We start from the raw sequence: 25,277 nt of genomic DNA, 5'->3' as shown, positions 1-25,277 counted from the left end.
TGGATTAAAAAAAAAACATAAAACAACAAATGAACACAACACAGAGAAGATAATAAAAAGAAAAAAAAAAAGTGCATGCACTACACCAAACATAGAGTGATGAAATGCACCACACGTACTTACGTGCATGCATGCATGCAACCAAACCCTAATCAACGTCTTCTCTTCAAACATAATTCCGGCCACCCATCTCTTCCATCTTCTCCACCCTCATTTGCTTATAAAAGCTCGCAATAAACTCCTCGGCTTTCAAATCGATCTGATTGACCTCTTCATCCACTCCATCTTCAACCTCATCACTTTCTTCAAACTCCTTTAAATCCTCTGCCGATGCATACCTACTCATTCCTCCTGTAGAAGAAGCCGGAGAAGGTGGCGGTAAAAGAACATCATGATAATTCTCCGGCAGTGGAGGTGGAGGAATGTCAACATTATTCATTGGAGCATGACGAAGAGATAATGGTAATTTTAAATGACCATCAAGATTATGCTGATACAAAGGACGCATACTTTTTACAAAATAGCTCCAAAGGCCTTTACCGTTGGAGTTAATGATATCAGAGCTTGGTTTGTTTTTACGTGCCATAAAAAGTGCGGCACGAACAATGTTGAATGCCCCGCGCTTTTTCGGCCTTGGTGGGTGTCTTAAGGCCTTCGCCGGAGTTTTCTCAAGTGCCCCCTCTTCTTTGTCCATGATTGATGGAATAGTGTATGAAGCCATTAGGGTTTTGTTATCTTTTCTTCTCTTTCTCTTTTTTTCTTCTCCTCTTTAGTCTTGTGACATTGTTTGTATTTGACTAGGAAAGAAGAAAGAAAGAGAGGGAGAGAGAGAGTGATGAAGGGCAATGAAAGGAGATTGATTTTGTGTATATAAAGAAGAGAAGGTGGTGGTTGAAAGGAATAAAAGAAGAATCATGCAATGGAATTTTATGTATTTATTATTGTTATTTATTATTATTTTTTTATATATTTTATATTTTTGGTGTTTGTTGTTTGGGAGTGGAGACATGGTTTCATGTATTTGTGGTTTGGAGTTGCTCTTCTTCCATATTTCTAGGCTTCATTTTGCATCACTGTTTAGTTCTTTTTTATAATTTTAAAATTAGTTAAAATTTAGTGATGAATTATAATTTTTTTTTTGGTTTTTGATTTTTGGGTTGGATAGAATTTAAATATATTGTTTTAAAGTTAAATCATGAACATGTCCATGGTTTTTGTTTTAAAGACTCTGGCACCTAATGACAGATGAGAAACATTAATTAAGTGGTATTATTAGTTTTAAGATTAAATTAAAAGCTGAATACATGGTGGCCACAATCATGATTTAATAATAAATATATAAATATTATCAATTATTAGATAATTTCCTATGATAAAAACTAGAATATTTTAGATTTGTAATAAATGAAATTTGAAGAACTTTTTATTTTTTTTTTATTTTAGAAAAAAAGATACGTATTGGCACATTTTTTGTGTGAATGTATCTTTGTATTTATTTTGATTCATGAAAATAAATATATATTTTTTTTAAACAAAATATCAATAAAATTTGATAATATACTCAATATATATATGGCATAGCTAAAAAAATATATACTAACATAGTAAAAGTAAAGGTACATTAAATATTTTAACAGCATAAAAATTCACAAATAATACCATAAAATACACAAAATCGATATTGAATTTGAGCCATACATATTTATATCTTTATTTCAAAGATTAAATAAATGTCATATTTCAAATTACAAAAGTTGTCTTGTTACATATAAAAAATCATGATCAATTTGAATGCTAATATTTGGTGTTCGACATGTTTGTACTAATAAAGTTCGAATGAGCCAAAAACTAACCTCAAAACAACTCAAATAATTTTGATCTATTTTGTCTTTGTCTTAATTTTAGCTCAACACAATTAATCACTACTTGAGTTTGGTCTTGCCAAAATATTGTTGCATCAAATATTTATAATAATAACATTTTATGTTTTCTTAATACTTGTTTTTATTTTGTTAGTTAAGCGTAAGTTTTATTATAAATAGAGATGCTATATCTCAAATTATGATAAAAGAAATGAAAGTCTAAGTGATTAATAGAATTTTTAAAAATGTAATCAAAATGTTTCATGGTGTTCATAAGAGACAATAAATAAATTCTCTTGTCTCTAATACAAACAAATAAAACAACTTGTCAAGAGAATTAATGGAATTTGGATTCATTGACCATATATATATATATAACATGGTAGGTTGGAAATTAGTAATTATTTTAATGAAATTAAACCTTATAAAATTTTTTAAAACTATTTTAAAATTTAAAAAAAATTGATAAAATCCATCTTTAGTTAGCACTGTATATATACAGCAATTATTAAAATAAAAACCTACAAATATAGTCATTATTAAAATAAAAATTTACATATAAACTAATCATGTATTATTAACAACAGATAGTTCGATCTATACTTATCAAAAAATATATATAAACTTTAATAATTTTATTGGGCTAATTTAAGCTTATTTTATTTTATTTATTTTTATAGTCTTGAAATAAAATAATATTAAAATAAAACATAATGATACTGATGTATTGCATACTTTGAAGTTTAAAACTTAAATTTAACTAATAGACAATATATATATATATATATATATATATATTGACAAAGCAGACAAACCATAAATCAATAAAAGTACGTGAATCATCAGAAATTAATCAATTATACTCATACGCATTTACTCTTACAATTAAGATTTTTTTTTATTTTACATAATTACATCATAGTTTGAATAATAAATAATAAAAAAATTTATAAGACACCATTTAAACTGGGATTAACATCTACAAAGTGAAAGTGGTATTTACTATTTATATGAGTTTTTAATATCAACCGAATTTCAAATTTAAAAAAAAAATGCATTGGATTCCAAAATAGTTGTTAAATATTTAATTTCGCCGAGTCAAAACTAAATTACAAGTAAATAACACTTCATTAAAAATTTAAAAGCATTACCATGTTACATATAAATATATATATATTGAGAGCAAACAACAGCACGTTTCCTTCAGACATCATCACTCTTCCCAAAATGTCCCCACTTTGTCCTTTTTGGGAATCCCCATTTTTCTATTTAAATATATATATATATATTTACTTTTTCCCATTCTACCCTCCTTTCCGGGGGGTTTTCTCGTCATTCGAGAATCCAAACTGTCACCAATCTACTGTTCGATGCTGATCGGACGGTCTAGATCTACAGATCCTTTCCAAGTGCTGCCCACGTCAACTGTTTCTGCCAAGAGTTGACCTGTTCTTTTATTTATTTATTTATTCCATAAATTCAACAAAAAGGTGTTTATTTTTATATAAATCTTAATTAAAAAATAAATTATATGTATATATACATAAACACTAAAAAAAAAAAAATCTTTTAAAAGCTGATAATTGACTACTTCTATTTCAGTTTTTCTTTTAGATTTTTAAATTTTTCCTGCAAATTTTGAAGTAAATATATATATATATATATAAATAAATAAAAATATATATTTCTCAAAAACATTTATAAAGAAAAATTCACGCAAGTACTTATTTATTTTTATTTTATTTTATTTAAAAAAAAGTATAGCGGTAATCTCACCTCATCTGACCAGAACCAGGTCCAGTGGCAGTCTTGTAATTAGATCGAAGTTCAAGGGTAGTAACGTAAAATGGATGGATCACCATCTTCTATAAACCCCTTCGTCTCCCTCGTCTTTTCACCATCGTTCCCCGCGGATCAAACACTGAGAAAAAAAAGCGAAAAAAATTCGAAAAAGAAAAGGAAAAAAACCCTAGAGAAAAGCCATGGAGGTTGAAAACCCTAGCAATGGCGGCGAGATCGAAGGATCAAGTAGTGGGTTTGAAGTCGATAGCTGTTGCTCCACTCCTTATGTGAGTGCTCCTTCGTCTCCGGGTCGTGGCCCCGTTCCAAGCTACTTCTTCAGCGCTCCAGCTAGCCCCATGCACTACGTGCTCGCATCCACGGCCTTCTCGTCGTCTACGTCGTCATCCGTTGCCGGTGAGGGGGAGGCGGAGGCGTCCATTTCTGGTAGCTTTGAGTTTGAGTTCTCAGCCCGGGGATCGATGATCTCGGCCGATGAGATCTTTCTCAATGGCCAGATCCGACCCATGCGGCTCGCATCCCACCTTCAGCGACCACAAGCCTTGGCGCCGCTCATCGACGGTGACGAAGACGACGATGAGGACGATCACCAACGAGATGGCGTAGAGGCCGATGTTAGAGGACGGGATCTGAGGCTGCGGAGTGGATCCGTCCACCGGCGACCTAGATCCATGTCACCACTCCGCAACTCGAGGTTCCAGTGGGTGGAGGACGAGGACGAGCAAGCGGGAGGGGGAGCGGATCTCGAAACGGATCCAGATCTGAAGCAGATCGAGATCGAGATCGAGACGATGACGCCTTCCTCCGCCTCAGCATCGTCATCGAGGTCCTCATCCTCTGGCCGGAACTCGAAGCGATGGATCTTTCTCAAAGACCTCCTTTATCGCAGCAAAAGCGAAGGCCGTGGGAAGGAGAAGGAGAAGTTCTGGCACTCGATCTCCTTCTCCATCATCATCATCATCATCATCATCATCGAAGGAGAAAGACAAATCCAAGCCCCCAACTCCCTCTCCTCCTTCTCCATCCTCCGACAAGCCAAAACCCAACAAGCCGGCGACGAAGAAGACGGCCACCGCTTCCCGCCGGCCCTCGGCGCATGAGAGGCTTTACACCTCGAACCGTGCGGTGTCGGAGGACATGCGCCGGCGAACGTTCCTCCCTTATCGGCAAGGCTTGCTCGGCTGCCTTGGCTTCAGCTCCCGTGGCTACGGCGCCGTCTCCGGCCTCGCCAAAACCCTAAATCCCGTTTCATCGAGGTAATTTTCCACAATTAATTATTAGCGAAAATTATATTAAATTCCAAAAAAATTCAAAAAAAAAATGAAAAAGAAAAAGAAAACCATGTTTTTGTATATATCCCTTTATTTATCTCTGAAAAAAAAATAACAAAAAAATCACTTTTTTTTTAAAAAAAAATTATTAGTGAAACAAAAAAATGCTTTTGTATCTGGGTGGTGTATAGTGTGGTAGTTATATTAATAACGTTTGGTTATTTGTCATAATCTTTGAATAATTTGAAATTAGAGAAAAGGACGTGCGAGGCACGTGATGTGCCTGGATTGTGGGTGTCCATTTGTCCCACATATGGATGAGAATGGTGAAAGTATATGGCTTAGGTGATGTTTGGTTCCAAGGAATGGAGTGGGATTGGATTGGGAATGGGCTTACTCCTTTGTTTGGTTGGCAGGCATAGGAGTAAGAGAGGATTGTGTGAGGAATGAGATGAAGGGAGAACCTTGATTGGGATTCATCCAAAAAACTCAAGGATTGCCCAATCCGGAACAGTAAATGACCATTTTACCCTTTTCTACCAATTGTTTAATAGTTGTTCATTCTTTTATTTAAATTATTTATGTTTAAATTTTAAAATTTAAAATTAATAATAATAAACATTCTTTTATAATAATAATAGTACTAATAATAAATATTTATTTTTTATTGCAAGAAAACTGAATAATAAACAGTAAATTGAGGATGAATTTTTATTATTTAAATTATTTATGTTTAATTTTTAAATTTTAAAATTAATAATAATAAACATTCTTTTATAATAATAATAGTAATAATAATAAACATTTATTTTTTTTTATTGCAAGAAAAACTGAATAATAATAATAATAATAATTAATTGATTGTAAAATTAATTAAAAATTTATTAAATTATAAAAAAATAATGATGATATATTTTTAAATTAAATAATATTATTTGGCTAATATATTTATTATTTAATATTTATTCTATAAAGGCATAAAAGACATTTCCTACATATTTCTTCTATTTACTTTTCCCATTCCCAATGAGTTACTCTCCTATATCTTCCAACCAAACACAGTTTTCTTTTCATTCCTAATCCATTCCCCCTTATTCTCATTCCTATCTCATTCCTCCTTAACTCCATTCCTTGCAAACAAACAGCCCCTTAATTGGAAGAAATATAGATATTAGATAGAGTTGTGGATGATTTGGAATATATATATATTAAGCTTTGGCCATTTATGATATATACTATTAAAATGTGGCATTTTTGTAGTTACTTTTTTTTAATTTATATATTTATTTTTTAGAAAAAAGGAAGCTTTTTGTCTTATGTCTCACTCATGTTAAGGACTGGTAGTAATTGTTGTTATTAGAAGTATTAATGTGTGGGTCTCTTGTGTTGGGGTCCCTTTTTCTGGAGATCTGAGTATGAGTCACATCTCAAATTATTATACCTTTTTCTTTTTTGTTACTTTTTAGGCTTGTTTATTGTTTTTGTATTCTTTTTATTTACCTTTTATTATGACTTAATTAGGGAGATTATATTTCCAATTATGTGCATTTATATATATATATATATGTATGTATGTATGTCTTGAACCTAATTGTTTATTAGTTTATGGATATAGATAGATGAGTAATAGGTGACAAATACTTTGATTCATCAATTTTTTTTTTATTTAATGAAGCTTGAACAAACCACATGTCAAACATAAAATAACGGGTGGAGTTGATCCCTACTATACACTTCTCTGCGGTGCATTACAATGGTAATAGATTAAGAGGTCATTAATATTATCGATTATTTTTAGTGCACAAAACTCTTTTGTTTAAAAAGAGTTTATGTACAATTATGAAATATTATAGGAGTGTTTAGTTTGCAAACAAATGTTGGGTTAGAACAAATTTTTTTTTTTAATTTTATTTTGTTTATGTTGTTGTCTTTTCTTATGCAATCTTAAATTAGATTTTAGATATAAAATATGAGAATCAAAAGCAACTTGCTTTAGTTTGCAAACAAATGTTTGGTTAGAACATTTTTTTTATTTATTTTGTTTATGTTGTTGTCTTTTCTGATGCATATCAAATTTTAGATATTAGATATAAAATATGAGAATGCTTTCTTGATTTTTTTTTTTATTAGAATTAGTTCTATATTTATTTTTACTAAAAAGTTAAGCCAGGATGGTCAAATAATAAAGTATAAAATGAGGTTATATATATATAATTATGAGGTTCTATAGAAGCTTGTGTATATGTATGTGCACACATACACTAAAATAACTTTTACTATCAACAATCTAGGTAAAAAATGAGGGAGGGAAACTGAGATTTAATATGGAAATTGAAATAAAATGTGCTTGTATAAACTTGTTAATAGGGCAACTATAATGGGCATAAGTGGTAATTACATATGGTATTTTAGTGCTTTTTTTTCTTATAAATCCTTTCATGAGTCCTTTATCTAACTTCAACATCAACACACAGTACTAGCATTGGACTGTGATGCTTATGTCTTTTCTTGTTTGTTTGACCCCATCTCTTGCTTCTTTTTTTTATTTTACTTTTAATTTATGTACATCTTTGTTTATTTGCTTTTATGTTTTTCATATTATTTAAATTTATGTAGATTTAAGTGAGAAACTGGTGCTCATTTTCAAACTTGGAAGGCCATTTATGGTGTGGAATGTGGTGAAATAGTTGGGGTAGGTTGGTTGAGGTGTACTTACTTATATGGGCTTGAGTCTAGTAAATAAATTAATCTTTTTTATTAATCCAGAAAATTCTGGTAATGGGTTGGGTTGCAATGTCATGCTATATAATGTGGAGTATAATTTTATTTTATTTGTTTATTAATTAGATAATTAGTAAAACATTCGTTTAGAATTTTAAGAATTATGTTTTAAGATGTTTAAGTCACTGACAATTTTATAAGTATTTATTTTTATAGTAATTAAATTATATTAAATCAAATATTTAAAGCACTGCAATGGAACGGATGTGGGTTAATATGCTGAGGTGAAGTTTATTTAGATTTATTTAGAAGAATTCAAATTTTAGCAAATTAATTTGAATGAAAATTCATTTATGACTTTTTTTTTTTTTAATCTTTGTGAAAGAGTTAATTTTTTTTTAAATATACAATATAAATATTATATATGTATATATATATGTTTTTATCTAACCGTTTACTGGGATTAGGTACTACTAGTAGATCTTCCAACGGTCGATACAAACGCTTGTAGATTCAAAACCATTTGTGTAAACCAATTGTGTAAATGATTCAAGCTTCTCATTATTAAAATTTTTAATATACTTAACATATTAGATAATACTTTTAAATCATTATAAATATATAAAAAAAGGTTATATATTTATGTATTTAAATTTATGAGCTCTATTTCGTTTGAGCTTCTCAAGTTTGAAGTTTTACAGTTATTTTCAATTAACAGTTCCATTTTCAACTCAAAATGGGAGTTCAATGGAAGTACTGTCTCTTTCTCCTTTTCTTGTTTCATGCATTATATTTATATATTTATGTAAAAATAAATCTATAGAAAAAAAAAAGCTAATTTTTCTCATTATAAAAAAAAAATCAATTTATTGGGTACAAAATTTATACAGATCTAATCAACACCATCCTACATCCAAATTCCACACCACAAATCCGAATTCAGAGTTCCAAGAGTTCCAAATTCCGGAAACCAAACTACAAGAACTCAGAAAACAACCAACTTTGAAAATCCTCATCATCTTCATAGCCGTTGATCTCCAACCCTCCATGATCACCACCATCCCAAATCCATTGCCAAAGTTCATCTCCACCATCCAAAACCTTGTAACTCGCTTCTTCGCTGACTTCCTCTCCACTTCCCACCACTTCCATTCCCTCAAACTTCTCAAAATCCATACCATTACTCTCACTTACCCCTCCCTCATCCCCAAACACAAGAAAATTCTCCACATTTTCCTCCCCATTTGAACTCCTCTCTTCCTCTTGACTTCCCAAATCCAGCAAACTTTGTAACATCACTTCATCCATTGCTTCCCAAATTCCACTACTTTCATGTTCATCTTGCACCACTTCAGTCTCACTTTTCTTGTTAAACATAGTCTTGTTTTTCTGCATTGCCGATCGGCTTACCTTACCGCGTTTTTTCTTGTGTAATTGTGAGAGTTTTTCAATATCGGATGCCATTGGGAACAAATCATTATTATCGAATTTACGGTAACTGGATATACTCCTACTGAGATGAGAGTTCCAGTAGTTCTTGATTTCATTGTCTGTTCGGCCTGGTAAATATCCAGCTATCAGTGACCATCTGCAAAAGTTTCATACAACTTCAATGAGTTTATATATATATATATATACATCAAAACTGTGGACGTTTGTAGAACAACCACAGTTGAGCACAGTATAGATTAAGGTGATACAGTGAGGGTTAATAAGGTATTAGTTGCATTCCACTTTTCACTATATTATTTATAAGCACAATGATACAGTTTATCACATAATGGATAACTATTGGATTAAAATCGAACAGTTGATTTGAACGTCAGTAGATGATGGATGCTCTATATATAATATTTATTATAAAAATGTGGTAATATGTATGATATCAAAGAAGGGTAATTTTGCCGATACTATCATAGTATAGTGGTGAGGCAGCGTGGGACATTGTACTGTGTAGCACTATTTATTCAATGTTTATTAAAACTTCTGTATTGAAGAATATTGTTTATTAGGGCGAATGTGGGTTTTCTTTGAGATGAGTTATATTCTTCACCACTTCAGAGTTTTATGACATGAGAATTTATTATTGTAGAGTTATAGTTTATAATCGCCTTGCGTGTTAGTTAATCTCACATAATAAATTCTTAAATGATCGTTGAGTTATTGTAACTAATGCATCTTTGGATATGTCTGTCCCTTCGACACCCACTTTCATTTCATTTGTCAAAAATAACAAGGGAAATGTGATTTTATATATATATATATATATTTTATATGATTTTGCAAAATGACACTTTCAAGTTAGGTGCGGTTGGTATTGATATACTAATTCAAAGTATATGGATAACCGAGCCGAGCCGAACTTTGCTTTGTTCAAGCTTGGTTTGTTACCATTTTACTCGAGCTCGACTCGAGCTTTCTTCGAGCTTCATTTGTCAGACTCAAGCTTGACTCGATACTATTATAATCGAGCTCGAGCTCTAACTGAGCTTATTTCGAGCTTCATGCTCGAGCTCAACTTGTTAAGAAAATTCGAAACTTAGATTTGGATCGTTAGCTTAATTAGGCTCGATTATTTTTTTTATTTTCTATTTTTTTGCTTTAGTTATGTATCAGTTAAAGCTTATTTAATGAATCATTATCAAGTGCGACTCAACTCGATTTAAGTTTGAGGATCATTTTAGTAAAAGAATTATTTAAGCTTGTTTATAGAATTATTAATACTTGAGTTCAAGGTTGTTAAAATCTTCATTAAATTAGTTTACAAATAATTACAATAATAACAAAATAAACATTGTGATGCAACTATCTATAATTTTTTTTGTAATATTGTTAAGATCCTATAAATATGCATGTTCGTGACACTATAAATGATTTTATTAATGATTGTTGCAAATAAAATTCAAAATGATACTATAAGCGAGACTCTTAACGATTCCTTTAAACAAGCTTTTAATTATACAATAAACAAGTTGTTCACTAGTTTTAACGAGCTGACCTGGCTTAGCTCTTTTATCTTTCGAGCTCAACAATTAGGTTTGTGAATCGCTCATTTAGTTTAATGAACTACCCGAGCATGCAAGCTTTTAACAAACGCATTGGTTCATTTATAGCCATATATGTAACTCAAGTAATAATAATAATAATGATGATGATGATGATAACAACGACATAGTCACATATACACCTTAATATATATATATATATATATATAATATAATATATATATGAGCTCATAACCGAGGTTATAAACCAGCTTATAAATGAGCTTGTTCACGAGCTATGTTTGTGAGCTGTGTTCACGAGCCAAAACGAGCCGAGCTTGAAAACTCAGCTCGTTTATTAATTGAGCATGAAAATAAAGCTCAAGCTTAGCTCATTTACAATATGAGCCGAACACGAATGAGTCTTTGTCGAACCGAACACCGACCCGCTCATGAACGACTCTACTCAAATGCACCCTACGATATGTAAACTCATTGATGGCTAAAATATAGTTTAAAATATATGTTTAGGTTAATTATATTTTTCTAAAATTAGATCAAAGAAAAAGGTAAAGCGATGACTAAATATATCAGGTGTAAAATTATTGATAATATTTTAGTATATAGTAAGAAAATTATAATTTAAAATAAAATCAAGCATAGATAGGCCCACGATGAACTGTTTTTCTCCGTTTGGGGATGTGCAGATTTTTTTTTATTAATATTTACTTAAAATGACTCTTTTAATCACCGCAACTAATTTATTATAATATTTTTATTATTTTGAATTTTGAGTACTACTATTTAAAAATTATTACTTCACTATATCATTGTTTTTTTTTTTAACAAATGAGACGAGTCCCATCAATTACGTATGCAAGACCGAAAATTGAGCGTCTAGGCTGTGCGTTTCATCCAGTGACGTGGAGTTCATGTTGCAAGGTTGAACTTATAACCGATAATCCATTACTATCACTATATCTAGAGAGAGATTTAAACTCAAGATTTTTTTAATGTCCTGCATTAACATCTTTCACAGTAAGGCTAATGTATCACTTGAATATTTTTTTCCCTATAAATTTTTCATCTATATTTTTTATTTTTCAAAAAAAAAATTTTATTAACCAGCAATACAAACACTTTAACTTTTGTCAAATTATGAGAAAATATTTTTAAAAAAATAGAAAAAAGAAATTAATGTAAACGGGTTTGGTCCCGCTACCATAAAACAATTGACAGGATCCGAAAAAGTCTCCCTTATAACGGGTTTGTATTTATTAGAATCACATGCATTGCAAAGATCCATTAAGAAGTCCCTACTATATACTACATACATGTTACAATCTAGAAATGTCTAAAAACTATATCACAATAATGTGAAACATCCCTATCAGTCTATCTATGTATTATTATTATTATCATTATCATTATTATATAACTTTTTAAAATTTGCTTATTAAATGTAGATTTATATAAGGAAAACTAGAATAGCAAAATTAAACCGTCAACCAACTGTACAACACAATATTAAAAGCAAATAAATATTATAATTATGGAATCATAATTCTGTTTATGTTTTATTTTATTTTTTAACATTTCTAATTATTATGAATATATATATATATATATATATATATATTTTCTTTTATAAATAACTAGTTCAAGATTCCATCCCATATTTGCAAAGACAGTTGAAAGTTATATTTATATATTATATATATACACACACTCTTTTCTAAAAGACATGCATGCATATATGCATACATATAAGGGCCAATTTATTAGATCAACATCAATATTCACTAACACCCAACCCTCCACTCATTTTCCGGACCAAGACATTAATATTCATTATTTAAACATTTAGTCTTTACTTATTTTCTTTTACTTTTTTAAATCTGTATTCGCTTATATATATACACTTTTTTTTTTAATCTCTTCTATATGATAGATACCCTTCACCTATTTTCTAAAGTAGTAATATTATATAATATTCACATTATATATATATGAAGATGAAGAGAAAAAAATTAGAAGAGAACCTGTTGCCAAAAGAAGCATGTAGTCTGATAATGATCTCTTCTTCTTCTTTAGTTATGTTACCCCTCTTAACATCAGCTTTCAAATAGTTTATCCATCTCAGTCTGCAACTCTTTCCACATCTCAACAACCCTTCAAAACTCAATCAAATCAAATACATTCATTATAATCCATTCATGCATCCATGAGACGTACACTTCAATCTTAATATAATTAACCATCTATCTATATATATAATAATAATAATAATAATAATAATAATTCATGCATGCATGTGATTTACGTACCAGCATTCTTTGGTAAAGATCTCCATGAACCTTCACCATGGTCTTGAATGTACTTGAGAAGCTTCTCATCCTCTTCTTGTGTCCATCTCCCTTTCTTCAATCCTACTTTCTCACAACATGGTGCTCTCCCCATCAACAACCTTCTTTATATATAACTTGATAGATTTACAAGCTTCTATCAAAACAAAGGAAGAAAATAAAGACAAAATAAGTCACTATTCTTTGAGAAAAATAGAATGAGTATTTTATTAAAAGAAGAGAAAATTAACATACACTTTGAGAAGGATTATGACAACAAAAGAGGGAAAAGAAAGACAAAATAAAACACTTCACTTTGAGAAAGATATATAGAATGTGTAATATTTATAGAGAGTGAGAAAGAGAGAGAGAGAGAGAGAGTATTATATTATGAGTAGAGAAAAATACACAACTAGAGAAGGTTTATGAAAACAAAAGGTCCACACACTTCTAGAGAGATATGTAGATCAGAGTAACGTGTGTAATTGGTTGAGAATGACACACAACTATAGAAGTAGAAGAAAAAACTTAACATTTATTAAAATTTAAAGCTATGAAATTTAAAATGAAAGAGAGCGAAAGAACAAGTACAAGATTGAGAAGCAGAGAAAGAGAGAAAGAGAGGTGGAAAGAAAGGCTAGGTTTTAAGTAGTGATGAGATTGAAGTAGTACTGTTGTCGTGGCATTACCATTGTCATGTGTAAATCACACCGTCCTCACTTCAACCACGTTGTTGCTCAACCCATCTCTCTTTCGTCTTCTTCTCATTATTATTATTATTATTATTACATGTACAATTATACATTGCATTACTTGCATGATTAGGACGAATGAATGATTAATATATATAATTTTTTAACAAATACAATAAATGCATATCGAGTCAAAGTCAAGGGTACGAGGATGATTAAACCATCTCATGAGTGATAGGTTTTTTTTTCTTAGGAAAAGTCTTAAAAAATATTTTTGTAGTTTATCAGATTTGTAAAATAAAGACTGATTATCTTTTATTGAGATGTCATAATGATTTATTTATGAAAATCTAATTTGTATAAATAATATTGGTTAATTTAATCAATTGACTTGAGAGTATTAGAATTATTACTAGTCTATCATTTGTACGGGACATCTATTTATTGGATATGTGATGATCAAAGGATTTCGGTACCAATTTTTATGGTGATTTTGATTTTAACTTTACTGAAAAAATTACTTTATCGAATTTATTATAAATATCATCTATGAGGCAAATTTAACTCAACTTATAAGATATATATATATATAGAGAGAGAGAGAGAGAGAGAGAGAGGTGCGCATGCACTAACCATGTTCATATTTATCTTGTAGGTCTATGATGTTTGGTCTAAAGATCAAATAAAAAATTTTGAAAAGGTATATATAGAACATGTTTTGTGTTGTTGAATATTAGCAAGAAACCAACAAGCTACATATTGTTCAGATAAATTTTAGAAGAGTATAAAAGAAATCTTTGTGGATTCTAGGATTTGCAAAATAAGGACGAATTATTTTTTTATTGAGATGCCATAATGATTTATTTATGAAAATCCTATGTAGATTTATAGGAGCAATGTCTTTGTTCTTATGTAGATTTATTATCATATTGAGTTAGTTGCTCTTAAATTCCTTTTATAAGATTGCTATTTGAAATACGTAGATGAAGGAGAAGAATAATTATAATAATAAACAATGGAGTATAGGGCCTCGGCTTTGGTAGTAAGAATATAAAGGTTTTCAGGAAGGGCAGCGTTATCGACTCAACCCTCGCTGGACCCAAGGTCGCAGACGTAGAATAGTGTTAAATGGAGGTTGATACCTTCCATTTAATCTCCAAACCTCCAAATTGGGTGGTTTTTGGAGGGTATGGACTTTTTCCAAAGACTAAAATACCCTATTTTAGTAGCACTATACGCATGGCCCATATTAAAATTCTTAACCCCTTTTTCAACTCTCCAAATCAGGGTCTTTGGAGGGTTTAATCTTTCTCTGCCATGTAAAACACCCCTCTTGGAAATTAAGTACTATACGCATGCCCCCTCATAACGAATTATTAGTCTTTGATGTTTGTGAAAAATAAAAATAAATAGTAATTTTCAAAATAAGAATATTTAATTAATAAAAATACATTGTAGGTATAAAATTAGCATAAAATACAATTTATAGCGTCCAAGGGCACTTTAGTAATTTCTCACATGGAAACTTCACCTATTCATATTACAAATCCAAACATTCACAATGTTTGATAACACGCCACACATCTCTACCTTCAATCCAAATACAAGCGATAACTTAAAACCTCCTTTTACATTACTTTACCTTCTTTTACTCTACTCTACCTTACTTTACAAAACCTTTTCTTCACTTCATCCAAGTAAAGCTTAAGGTTATCACAACTCCACCATTTGCTAAAAGAACTCTACGGTGGTGCAGGAGATCCAAGGTAGTAATGTTTTCAAGGATTTTATATTTTTATAAAATTATTTTCATTTTGTATTAAAAAAGAAATAACAATTTAATATGATCATGACCTTTTAAATTCTAGGGTTGCTTTGGCGCTTTATTAATATTAAGTTCTACACGTATGTTCTTATTTTTCGAGGCCTGAGATCGAACCTACCAAGACAAACGAAAAATGATCGAGAAAAGTATTGTTGAGACTAGAATCATGCGCTTCTACATCTAAATTTGTCCTTGACTTAAATTTTAAATGAGGGTGCTTATCATCTAATATCTAAAAATAATAATAATAATAATAATAATAATAATAATAATAATAAATAAGTAAATAATCATCTTTAAACGGAAAGAGAGTTTGGTGACGTTCTTTATGAACATGTTGCAAGTGGTGCTGAAGTGGACACACATTGACATGGAGAGATTCAAACGGCATCCAACTATTCACATGCCAAACCATGTTCTATCTTTTTCCTAATAAAACATTTTAATGTTGTAAGGAGACAAACTTAGTTGTTAGATGATGCCGTTTCAAAGATCATTTATCAAGGGTTGGTTGTGTTTTGCTTTCATGAAATTTTTATTTCATAACGTACAATTTTCTTTTTCTTCACTTTTATATCACAACTCTGGTTTTTTAATAAAAACATTATTAAAAAAAAAAAAATTGTCGGTGACGTTACATGCACTGATGCCTCATCCGGCATCACCACCCGCATGCACCCACCAACTTTACTCTACACCCTCATGTATTTTGTGATACTCAATTCATCTCAGATAATCCGTTTAATGATTTTTTAAAATATTTATATTTTTTTTGTTTATGGTTTTTTTAACACTTTTTTATTCCCTCATTGTTTATGTTTTTTTTTCTTTTAATCGATGTGATTTATCTATTTTTTAAAAAATAAATAAAAAATAAAAGCAAACAAATATCAGGTGTTACACTCACACACATAATTTAAGTAGTTATCATTATGATAAAAATGATATAGCATATTATAATCTTAGCCAATGAATTATGTAAAAAATAAATATTTATATTTAAAACTTCATAGAAGGTTGCATGTGCAAGAAAAAAAATATAATTATTATTATTCTAGTTTGATTTTATATTATGTATGTGAAATTTTATTGAGAGGAGTGATATAGAATTATATCAAAAAAGTTCTAAAGCAATTAATATTTATATACGAGGTATGTAGGATACACATGCTTTCGTCACTTAGCAATTAAGATGAAGTTGAAATTGTAGGTTAAGGAATTATATAATTTAGTATTTCTTAAAAAAAAAAAAATCAGTTAGAGCCCCACAAGTTAATATCATGTCCACATTAATTTCCACTTTTTCCCTCAAGTTTATTTTTTAATTAAAAGCGACAAGTAATATATACATCATGACAGGTGCACAATTTGAGAATTAATCATCCAATCGAACGATGCATCCTCTCCCAATGATATGGGATATAGATTGTAAACTCGTATTCATAATCAGATTTTGTTACCACCATATTGTATCCAATGAGACTTGAGTTTGAGACCTGTTAAATGTCTCACACTTGTTTTTGGCAATAAAGCCAACACTGCTAGGATATGAGCCATTTGGCTTCCCTCAAGCTTTTGTCTATTCCAAAGATACCATTCAACCCTTCTTGTCTCTTCACCTATATCATTTTTCATATAAATCTTAATTATTTTCTAGAGAACATATATCATAATTATTTGATATATTTCATGCATATATTTATATATATATTGATAATATTGACAAATCACTACATATACACCGGATTTGTCTCTCAACTATGCATTAGAAAAGGGTCCAATATCGACCTTCTACAATGAGTCAAATGTGTTAACCATTCAGCAATTACAAAGATAGCATATATTTTTATGTGTACATAGCAATCAATAATTTATTGAGTTAAAAAATTAAATCATATGCTTGTGAAACTGTGTAATAAACTAATAATGCAAATGATCTAAACTAAATAAGAAAAAATAAAATAAAATTTTCCATAAAAAACATTTTTTTACCACGTGTGACTTATTATTTTATGTAAGTATTAAAATAGTATATCATAATTAAAATAAACCGGTTCTGTTACATTAAAAGAAAAAATAGAGAGAAAAAGGAGATAATAATGGGTGTTGTACAACTAAAAAAAAAATATTAAATAATTGATTTTTAACAATAATAATTTTTGAATTATCGGGACTCATCATACAATGGTGCAGCAGTATGCTTCGACTCTCCTAACGATCGCATCGATGAAAATAATAAAAATTGTTGTGATTTCTCCGTATAATCAAAAATAATAATAATATAAACAAATAAAATAAAACAAAATAAATAGTATACTTGAAAACTTGAACATGTGATTAAATAAACTTGGCTATCAGTAAAGTTGAACGTTTGATTAAATATACTAAAGTTTTTGAAGAATATTCTCATATAACTCAATTAATTTTCATCGTACATGCATGCATGCATGGCAGAATAAGGCCCATAGAAGTCAAATGATACTAAGGGTGCATACATGGCCACGAAAACCTCAAACTAATCATGTATTCCAAGGAGCGGCAAAAAACGTTGGTGAGTTTTTTTTTTAAAAAAAAAACATAATTATATTATATATGATTCTGCAAATGTTGTTGGATCAACATCCAACGGAGCGGTTTCTCTTTGTGATTGTCCTATTCTGCCCTCCTTTAAAAAAATATATATATTATATTTTTATCTTATTTGTTATTTTTTATTATCTAGAAACATCCGTAAATAATGTAATATATATACATTTGTTTTATATGTGTTAATTAGTAAAACTATTAATTTATGACTAACCTGTTTTAGGAGGGGTAATGTATTTATATGTTATCAACTCAATAAATTCTATTAAAAAAAATTATATATTCTCTTATTTCAAATAATATGTGAGAGAACCAAAAAATTAAAACTATTTGTATTGACGAGGATGGTTATTTTTAACCATAGGTATGGAATAACATCTACATGATATGAAAAATAACGTTAATTTTACGTAATCACAGGAATAGGTGGCGATTCAAAAACACTCACCCTATACAAGAGTGCCAAAAAGTTGTAACGACAATCAAAGATAATAATAAAATTAAAGTGTATATTTGGAGTGTCTTATCCGCATTATTCAATAAAAAATAAAAAAAAAACGAGGTGTAGATTACTCGTCACTAATTACCAATTTTCTCATATATATATATATATATATATATATATATATATATATATATATATATATATATACATATATATCAATTAACTCTAGATAAATTTATTTCGTCTTGGTCTTCTTGTTGGTTCTTACTTTTTTATATTGATGATGAAAAATTAAAACTTTACATGACCAGAGGAGTACAATGTTTTAAATATGTTTCCTTAATTTACATCATACATTTCCAAGAAAATTATTATTATTATTATTGTTATTATTATTATTTTAAATTATGGACAAATTACGAATAAGATTGTATTTTTGATTTTAAAGTAGAAAAAATAATGAAATATTAATTACTCTATTGCAATGATGGTAAAATTATCATCTCTCACCACATCACTTATGTATCATGTATGATGAGATATTTTAAAATTTTAATGACTAAATTATATTCCTAAAGGTTGATGTAATATATTTTTTTGGTCAAAAAATATTTATATTTACATATGTAAATATATAACCGCCACAATAATTAAGTAGTAAATATTTGACTCTTGTATAGAAAAAAAGAGAATTTCATCTCCTTAATGAATAATTGAGATGAATTAATAATATAAAAAAAATTGGATTGAAATGGTTTCTCTGTCATCTTCATCATATAATTATTACTATTACTTTTTCAGTGATAAGAGACATACCGACATCTTTACATGTTAAGCAGCTTTAAAGCCTCCTCAGGTTGCTTTAAATGCAGCATGTTTACTCCAGATGTAAGCACATACACTGCTCACCGCACGTCAATATTCTGTCTGACACATACAATCGTCACCCGCATCTGTAATATTCTCATATCGTATTATTCAAGACGATTCTCTGAATGACTAAAGAGAAAAATTATTGAAATATTGTACTTGACAAGAGCTTTTGTTTTACATGCATTTACTAATTAAATGTGATTTAATGTGGATTGAATTTAAATATACATATATTATTATGTTTCCCCTAAGTCCTTGTTGCCCTTATAAATTTCGTCAGTGTGAAACATCTAGAAACAAATAAATTAAATGACAGCATTAAAATAAATAAATAAAGACAACAAATTTATGTGGCTCACTAAATATGACTTATGTCTTCCAACAACTACTTATTTTTCATATGAAGAGAAAGAAGAAACATTTATGAAGACTCACTCACTTTCTACAACAAACTAAAATACACTCAAAATAATAATTTTTTTTTTTTTCAATTCTCACAATTTCTCCTCACAAGAATTATTGTATTTTTTTTTCAACTCGAACTCTTAGGCAGGGGTGAAGCCTAAAAAATTTTTAAACGAGATAAAAAAAAATTATTAGGGAACAAGTAAAAATTAAGGAGACAAATAATAAACGTTTACAAATATTTTTCACAAATGTATTTGTAAAATATTAACGAACCAAACAATTTGCAATATATATATCAATTTGTGGAATATCAAACAACCTTATTTTTACGAATGTTTTAAAATATATATATATATAATTTTAAATTATTTGTATCAATTTATAAAGAAAAACAAGAGTAAAAATTGTTTTTAAATTATATATATCAATTTATAAAAATATATATATTAGAGACGAGGCCATGGCCTTCCTTTGCCACCTTATCTTTGCCTTTGTGGGCTTTGCCTATAAACTCATATCACCATACTATATATGATAATAACAGTACGTAATTATATATGATAATCTTCTCAATTTTCTATGTTTTATATGTATAGCAATGTCAATTAATGTTTATTGATGGCAAATAATTTTTTGCTTTGATTTTTTCATAGGTGCTAATATTAATTACCTTCTTAATAACCTTCTTGATTTCTTGAGGACACCACCTGATTGATTATTTTCCTTGAGCTCCTCTACCAACTTTATATTATCATATTTAAATAAATAAAATAAACACTTTTATTTCTCTTAACAAAGTGAAATATATCAATAACTTTGAGATAGTTCTGTGCATATACTTTCACTCATTATATTGCTCTAATTGATCATTTATTGGTCTATGTCTCTCCCCTCCTTGGATCCTGGATCCATTGAATCTAAATCAAGATACTCTTTGAAAGATTTGTTGCTTTGTTTTGTTGCCTTAAATCTAACCTCTATATATTTAATAAAAGGTCCATTTTGATTCATTACTCTTTTAAAGCTTTGTTGCTTTGTTTTGTTGGCTTAAATCTAACCTCTAGTTATTTAATAAATGGTTCATTGTCCCTACCACTTTTAAGTAAACAAATTAATAATAAATATATTTTCAAAAAAAATTAATTAAATACTATGTTGTTTTATAAAAATTTTAAAAAAATATTTATTTTTATTAATGTTGATTAAACCAAAACTTGATCATCTTGAAATGAAGGTTCTTCTTTTTAAAATAAAGTTAAATAACAAAACCTAAAACTCAACTTAACTCGTATTTTTCTAACTCAACCAAACATGATAGTATAAAAAAATAAATATTTAAATTTATAATTTTACGCAACAATCGATCTTGAGGCGTATGTGTTTTAACTTCATTAATCTAATATATATATATATATATATATAACAAATCAAGCTGTGATAAAATCAAAATTCACATAATTTCAATAAATAGTGCATCATAGATGCATAACATAGAGTAAGTACAAACTATATATATCCAAACAAAACAAAAACATTCAAAGGGTTGATCAAACTTAAGTACATGATCAAATCACTAAATATTGATGATTCACATGACCATAGTTAATAACATTGATGCATAACTTAATTAAGATTATGTGATGATAATTAGAAATAATAATACCCCCATATTGCCAAGAAGAAAGAGTAAAAGAGCAACATGTAATTGGGAATGGCTTTCTTGTTTCCATGGTCATAATAAAAACCATATGGATCTCCTTCCAAATGTTCCCCAACATTAAAATCACCTAAAGAAAATAGAAAAATATTGTGAATTTGATTTGTGTTAGCAAATTATTGAATATATTTTATAAATAATATTTTTCGATCAATTTCAACTAATTTCGATGTTTGAATTATTGGAATAGCTTCACTATTTCTCTAATGAGTTTCAAATCAATTGAAGATTTTTATTTAAATAATATATATTTTGGTTAATATTACATATTTTTGTGGCAATAACGTTTGCAGTAACATCGATATTTAAAATTACTATAATAACACCAACACTTTTTCTATATATTCATCATTTACGTAATTATTAATTTGTTTGACTAAAAGGCGATTTTTTTAATATAAACATCTCGATTCTAATAATATGCTAATTTTTATGCCAATAATAATAAAAAACTTTTAAATATTTAAACACTAAATAAAATTTTTAATTTTAACATTAAATAATCTTTTTACAATAGGTCTTCTTTAAGAAAATTTCTAGGGATAAGATTTGAGTAATTCATTAAATCTATAACTTTATAAAATATTTTGTCATTTAAAATTAATAGTCAATATATGATTATTATCAATAAAAATGATATACGGTAAATGCATACCTCTTCTGTCAGAATAACCACAACCGGCATCAAGGGTATATCTCACATCTTGGATTGAAGCCCCATTGTAAAATTGAAAATTATAGAAAATATCATGAAGACAACTAAGCACAAGTTTAGTTTCGGCAAGACATGGCCCACTACAATACACATCAGTGCCCTCCGGAGGGACAGGAATGGTCCCTTCTGCTGATAGTCTGTATGCCTCTTCACAATGGTTGTAAACCTTTGATCTCAACATAAAATTATTTTTATATAAATATTGGAAAAACTTGCTCCGAAAAAAATCATAGATGTGGGAAGTAGGGAAAAAAAATTGCAAAAATATATCCTTTATGTGAAAAAAAAAAACCTTTTCATGAATTGACTTACATAGTGATCATTGAAGCATGCTAAGGCTTTTGCAACAATCCCCACTGCATCTGGATCTACAAATCAATAACCATTGATTAACATAATTAAAACAAGAATGTGTATGAAATTGGATTGATGATGATATAAAAAACCAATAATAAACATACTTGACAAGCATAAAGAGGTAGACATGAAGAGGATAAGAAGAAGAAGAAGAGAAGAAGCCATTAATAGAGATAGTGATAAGATGAAGATCAAGAAGAAACTTATAGAGATATATACATATATAAGAATTATAACAAAGGATTTATATAAACAATATAATTCTAACCCACTCTTTCTTCTTTTCCTTATTCTTGCTTTTTGGTACAAAACAAGCCAACCAAAAAATATGGATGGAAGTTACAAGAACACCCACACAAAGAAAGGGTTACTAATTTTGATTACATATGAAAGTGATTGAATTGATTAACTTGAGGGATAAGATTATTAAGATTATTTTGGCAAGAATGTGAAGTTTTTGGTTTGGTGGTTCACTACCTTCACTGCTTTTTAACTTGACTACTTTATTGAGTTAGCTCATTGAGAAAGGGTTTTGGTTTAGGTTAGTCACCAACCTTTTGACTCACTCTTTAATACAAGTGTGATTTTGGGCATCATTAATATTAAAAGTTATTGTTTTGCAAAACAAAATTTTTAGATTAAAAATGTTGGAAATCATTTATCCAATTATTTTGTTCAAATACAATTAATTTCTAGATTGTAAAAGATTTGAAGCTTTACTATTTATTTTAAAAATGAGAATCAATCATGTGATTTTGAATAAAATTATAAATTGTTTGTCAAAAACTATAAAAGATATAATTAAACCATGTAGAAATTGAATTGTCTTTCACTTCATTGATAAATGATTGGTGGTTTTTATAAACCGAGGATCTAATTTTAAATAATTGACACAACACATACAAATTATGTTATATCGAAGTGAAATATATAAATTCAAATGTTAATTAATAATTTGTTGTCATTTTGATAAAATTTGAAACTATGTTTTTTTTTTTTAAGTTTGAAGCTAAATTTTTATAATTCTTTGTCATAAAAAAAAAGCTTTGAATTTCTTTAAAACAATAACATGCCTTGAAATTGGTATTGAAAGAAGCCCGTAAGTGCTGTTTAAAGATCTCATGGAAAGGTCCAACTTGAATGCATGGCCCATTACCACCTTTTTGGCCCACTCACAATTATAATAGAAAATTAATCTTATTGATTTAAAATCTAAAAATGCATTCAACTTGTAAAGATGATGATTATTGTTGTTGTCGATGTTATTATGCTTTTATGTTGGAACAACCGAACAAACCTATTTCCTAATAGTTTTATGTGAATTATAAAATCTTTTCTTTTTGTGAATGTAAACAAACCATGTCAGGGATATCCACAAAAGTTAATACATCAACCAATTTGTGACTTCACGCTGCATGAGTTGAGATTCAAACCCTCATTCTCATAAAGACATAAATAACCTACCCAAATGACCTAGTATTAATAGACAAAAATTTATTAAAAAATCCACTAAAATTGAGAAAATATTTTTTTTAAAAAAAAAATGATGTCAAGGGATGTGATTTTAATTCTTATATACATGCATACATACATATACGAAAGGCATGGAGGAGCATATATAAAGAGCACAAGTAATATTTCATGTATTTTTCATACATGTATGTGTGTATAGTAAGGGTATATATGTAATTCTATATATGTAAAAAAATTGCTTCACAATTAAATGTTGATATTTGGGGTTAGGATTCAACAAATATAAGAAATAATATATATATCCAACAAGTTACCATCAATGCTCATTTTGCTTGTTCACATTAAAAGGCAACACTAGAGAATTAATAAATTAAATTCATTTTTTTTAATTATTAATTCAGGTGATGCTTTTATATATATAAATAAGACTTTTGTTCATTTTAGGTTTATGTCTTTTGTTTTTTTCACAATCAGAACAAGTAAGGATGCTCATTTGCTTGTCCATATTGAAAGGCAACACTAGAGAGTCAATAAATTCAATTCATTTCTTTTTTTTTTTAATTGTTAATTGAGGTGATGCTAATACATATAAATAATTAAGACTTTTGTTTATTTTGATTTTATAATTTTTCTAATCACATGAACAAGTCACCACACTCACACACAGTACTTACGCTTCAACCATGCATTGAAAAAAAGTTAAACTCTCAACCTCTAATAAAAAAATCAAGTGACTTAACTGCTCAATCATTTCAACGAAAGTCTTATTTTATTTTTTTAGCTTTGAAATATATTAATTAATTAATTATAAATGAAGTGTTGATAAATAAATTATTTAAATATGGAATAAATATCCTAAAATACATGTATATATATACTTAAAAGAAAAACTTAATATGGAAATTCATCCATCCAAAAGTTTCCATTTATATATATATATATATATATATAGGTTTATTGATTGAAATCTTTATTTTAGGGGGCGTTTGGTTCACAGTAATGATATATTACCATGGTAATGAGATTACCATGGTAATATGATCGGGAATGTTATATGCCTGGGAATGTTGTGGTAATGTGAGATTACCATGTTTGGTTGAGAATTTATATTACTGGTAATCTTTCATTACTATGTTTGGTTAGTCATGGTAATCACCTCAGTAATATGTTAAATTTACCAAAATACCCTTACATATAAAATTT

The 25,277-nt window shown here is 28.8% G+C and overlaps 4 protein-coding genes across 5 annotated transcripts; 1 reads left to right on the top strand and 3 right to left on the bottom strand.

Annotated features, from left to right (window-relative positions):
• Positions 1 to 166: 166 nt before the first annotated feature.
• On the bottom strand, positions 167 to 694 carry LOC120276177. The gene has a single exon (XM_039282902.1). The coding sequence runs from the start codon at positions 692 to 694 to the stop codon at positions 167 to 169; it is 528 nt and encodes a 175-aa protein (XP_039138836.1).
• Positions 695 to 3,640: 2,946 nt separating this feature from the next.
• LOC120275875 lies at positions 3,641 to 5,273 on the top strand. The gene is given in 2 exon segments (XM_039282598.1): positions 3,641 to 4,608; positions 4,610 to 5,273. Coding segments are annotated over 2 exon segments (1,077 nt in total). The 5' UTR covers positions 3,641 to 3,844; the 3' UTR covers positions 4,923 to 5,273.
• Positions 5,274 to 8,512: 3,239 nt separating this feature from the next.
• Positions 8,513 to 13,558, bottom strand: LOC120275243 (myb-related protein P-like). Of its 2 annotated transcripts, none has more exons than XM_039281764.1 (4): positions 13,239 to 13,558; positions 12,966 to 13,137; positions 12,681 to 12,810; positions 8,513 to 9,242 (listed from the first exon to the last, which is right to left on the bottom strand). In XM_039281764.1, the coding sequence occupies exons 2-4, from the start codon at positions 13,096 to 13,098 to the stop codon at positions 8,630 to 8,632; spliced, it is 876 nt and encodes a 291-aa protein (XP_039137698.1). In that variant the 5' UTR covers positions 13,099 to 13,137; positions 13,239 to 13,558; the 3' UTR covers positions 8,513 to 8,629. The 2 variants fall into 2 exon arrangements, with proteins under 2 accessions (XP_039137698.1, XP_039137697.1); XM_039281763.1 differs by having other exon boundaries at positions 12,966 to 13,140; positions 13,239 to 13,557.
• A 7,736-nt stretch (positions 13,559 to 21,294) lies between these two features.
• Positions 21,295 to 22,841, bottom strand: LOC120276312. Its single transcript, XM_039283034.1, has 4 exons — positions 22,706 to 22,841; positions 22,557 to 22,612; positions 22,185 to 22,410; positions 21,295 to 21,599 (listed from the first exon to the last, which is right to left on the bottom strand). The coding sequence occupies exons 1-4, from the start codon at positions 22,764 to 22,766 to the stop codon at positions 21,460 to 21,462; spliced, it is 483 nt and encodes a 160-aa protein (XP_039138968.1). The 5' UTR covers positions 22,767 to 22,841; the 3' UTR covers positions 21,295 to 21,459.
• Between the last annotated feature and the right edge of the window lie 2,436 nt (positions 22,842 to 25,277).

Source organism: Dioscorea cayenensis, chromosome 14, assembly GCF_009730915.1.
Source record: "Dioscorea cayenensis subsp. rotundata cultivar TDr96_F1 chromosome 14, TDr96_F1_v2_PseudoChromosome.rev07_lg8_w22 25.fasta, whole genome shotgun sequence".
NCBI classification, from domain to species: domain Eukaryota; kingdom Viridiplantae; phylum Streptophyta; class Magnoliopsida; order Dioscoreales; family Dioscoreaceae; genus Dioscorea; species Dioscorea cayenensis.
This window is presented reverse-complemented; position numbering and strand designations above follow the sequence as displayed.

What these genes read in the sequence shown, in the direction of transcription:
- LOC120276177 (XM_039282902.1), bottom strand. Translation starts at nt 694, where the DNA reads ATGGACAAAGAAGAGGGGGCACTTGAGAAAACTCCGGCGAAGGCCTTA.
- LOC120275243 (XM_039281764.1), bottom strand. Translation starts at nt 13,098, where the DNA reads ATGGGGAGAGCACCATGTTGTGAGAAAGTAGGATTGAAGAAAGGGAGA. An exon ending in ATCTTTACCAAAGAATGCTG is followed by an intron (nt 12,811 to 12,965) that starts GTACGTAAATCA and finishes TGAGTTTTGAAG; the next exon opens with GGTTGTTGAGATGTGGAAAG. An exon ending in CATGCTTCTTTTGGCAACAG is followed by an intron (nt 9,243 to 12,680) that starts GTTCTCTTCTAA and finishes AAACTTTTGCAG; the next exon opens with ATGGTCACTGATAGCTGGAT.
- LOC120276312 (XM_039283034.1), bottom strand. Translation starts at nt 22,766, where the DNA reads ATGGCTTCTTCTCTTCTTCTTCTTCTTATCCTCTTCATGTCTACCTCT. An exon ending in CATGCTTCAATGATCACTAT is followed by an intron (nt 22,411 to 22,556) that starts GTAAGTCAATTC and finishes TTGAGATCAAAG; the next exon opens with GTTTACAACCATTGTGAAGA. An exon ending in TGGTTATTCTGACAGAAGAG is followed by an intron (nt 21,600 to 22,184) that starts GTATGCATTTAC and finishes TATTTTCTTTAG; the next exon opens with GTGATTTTAATGTTGGGGAA.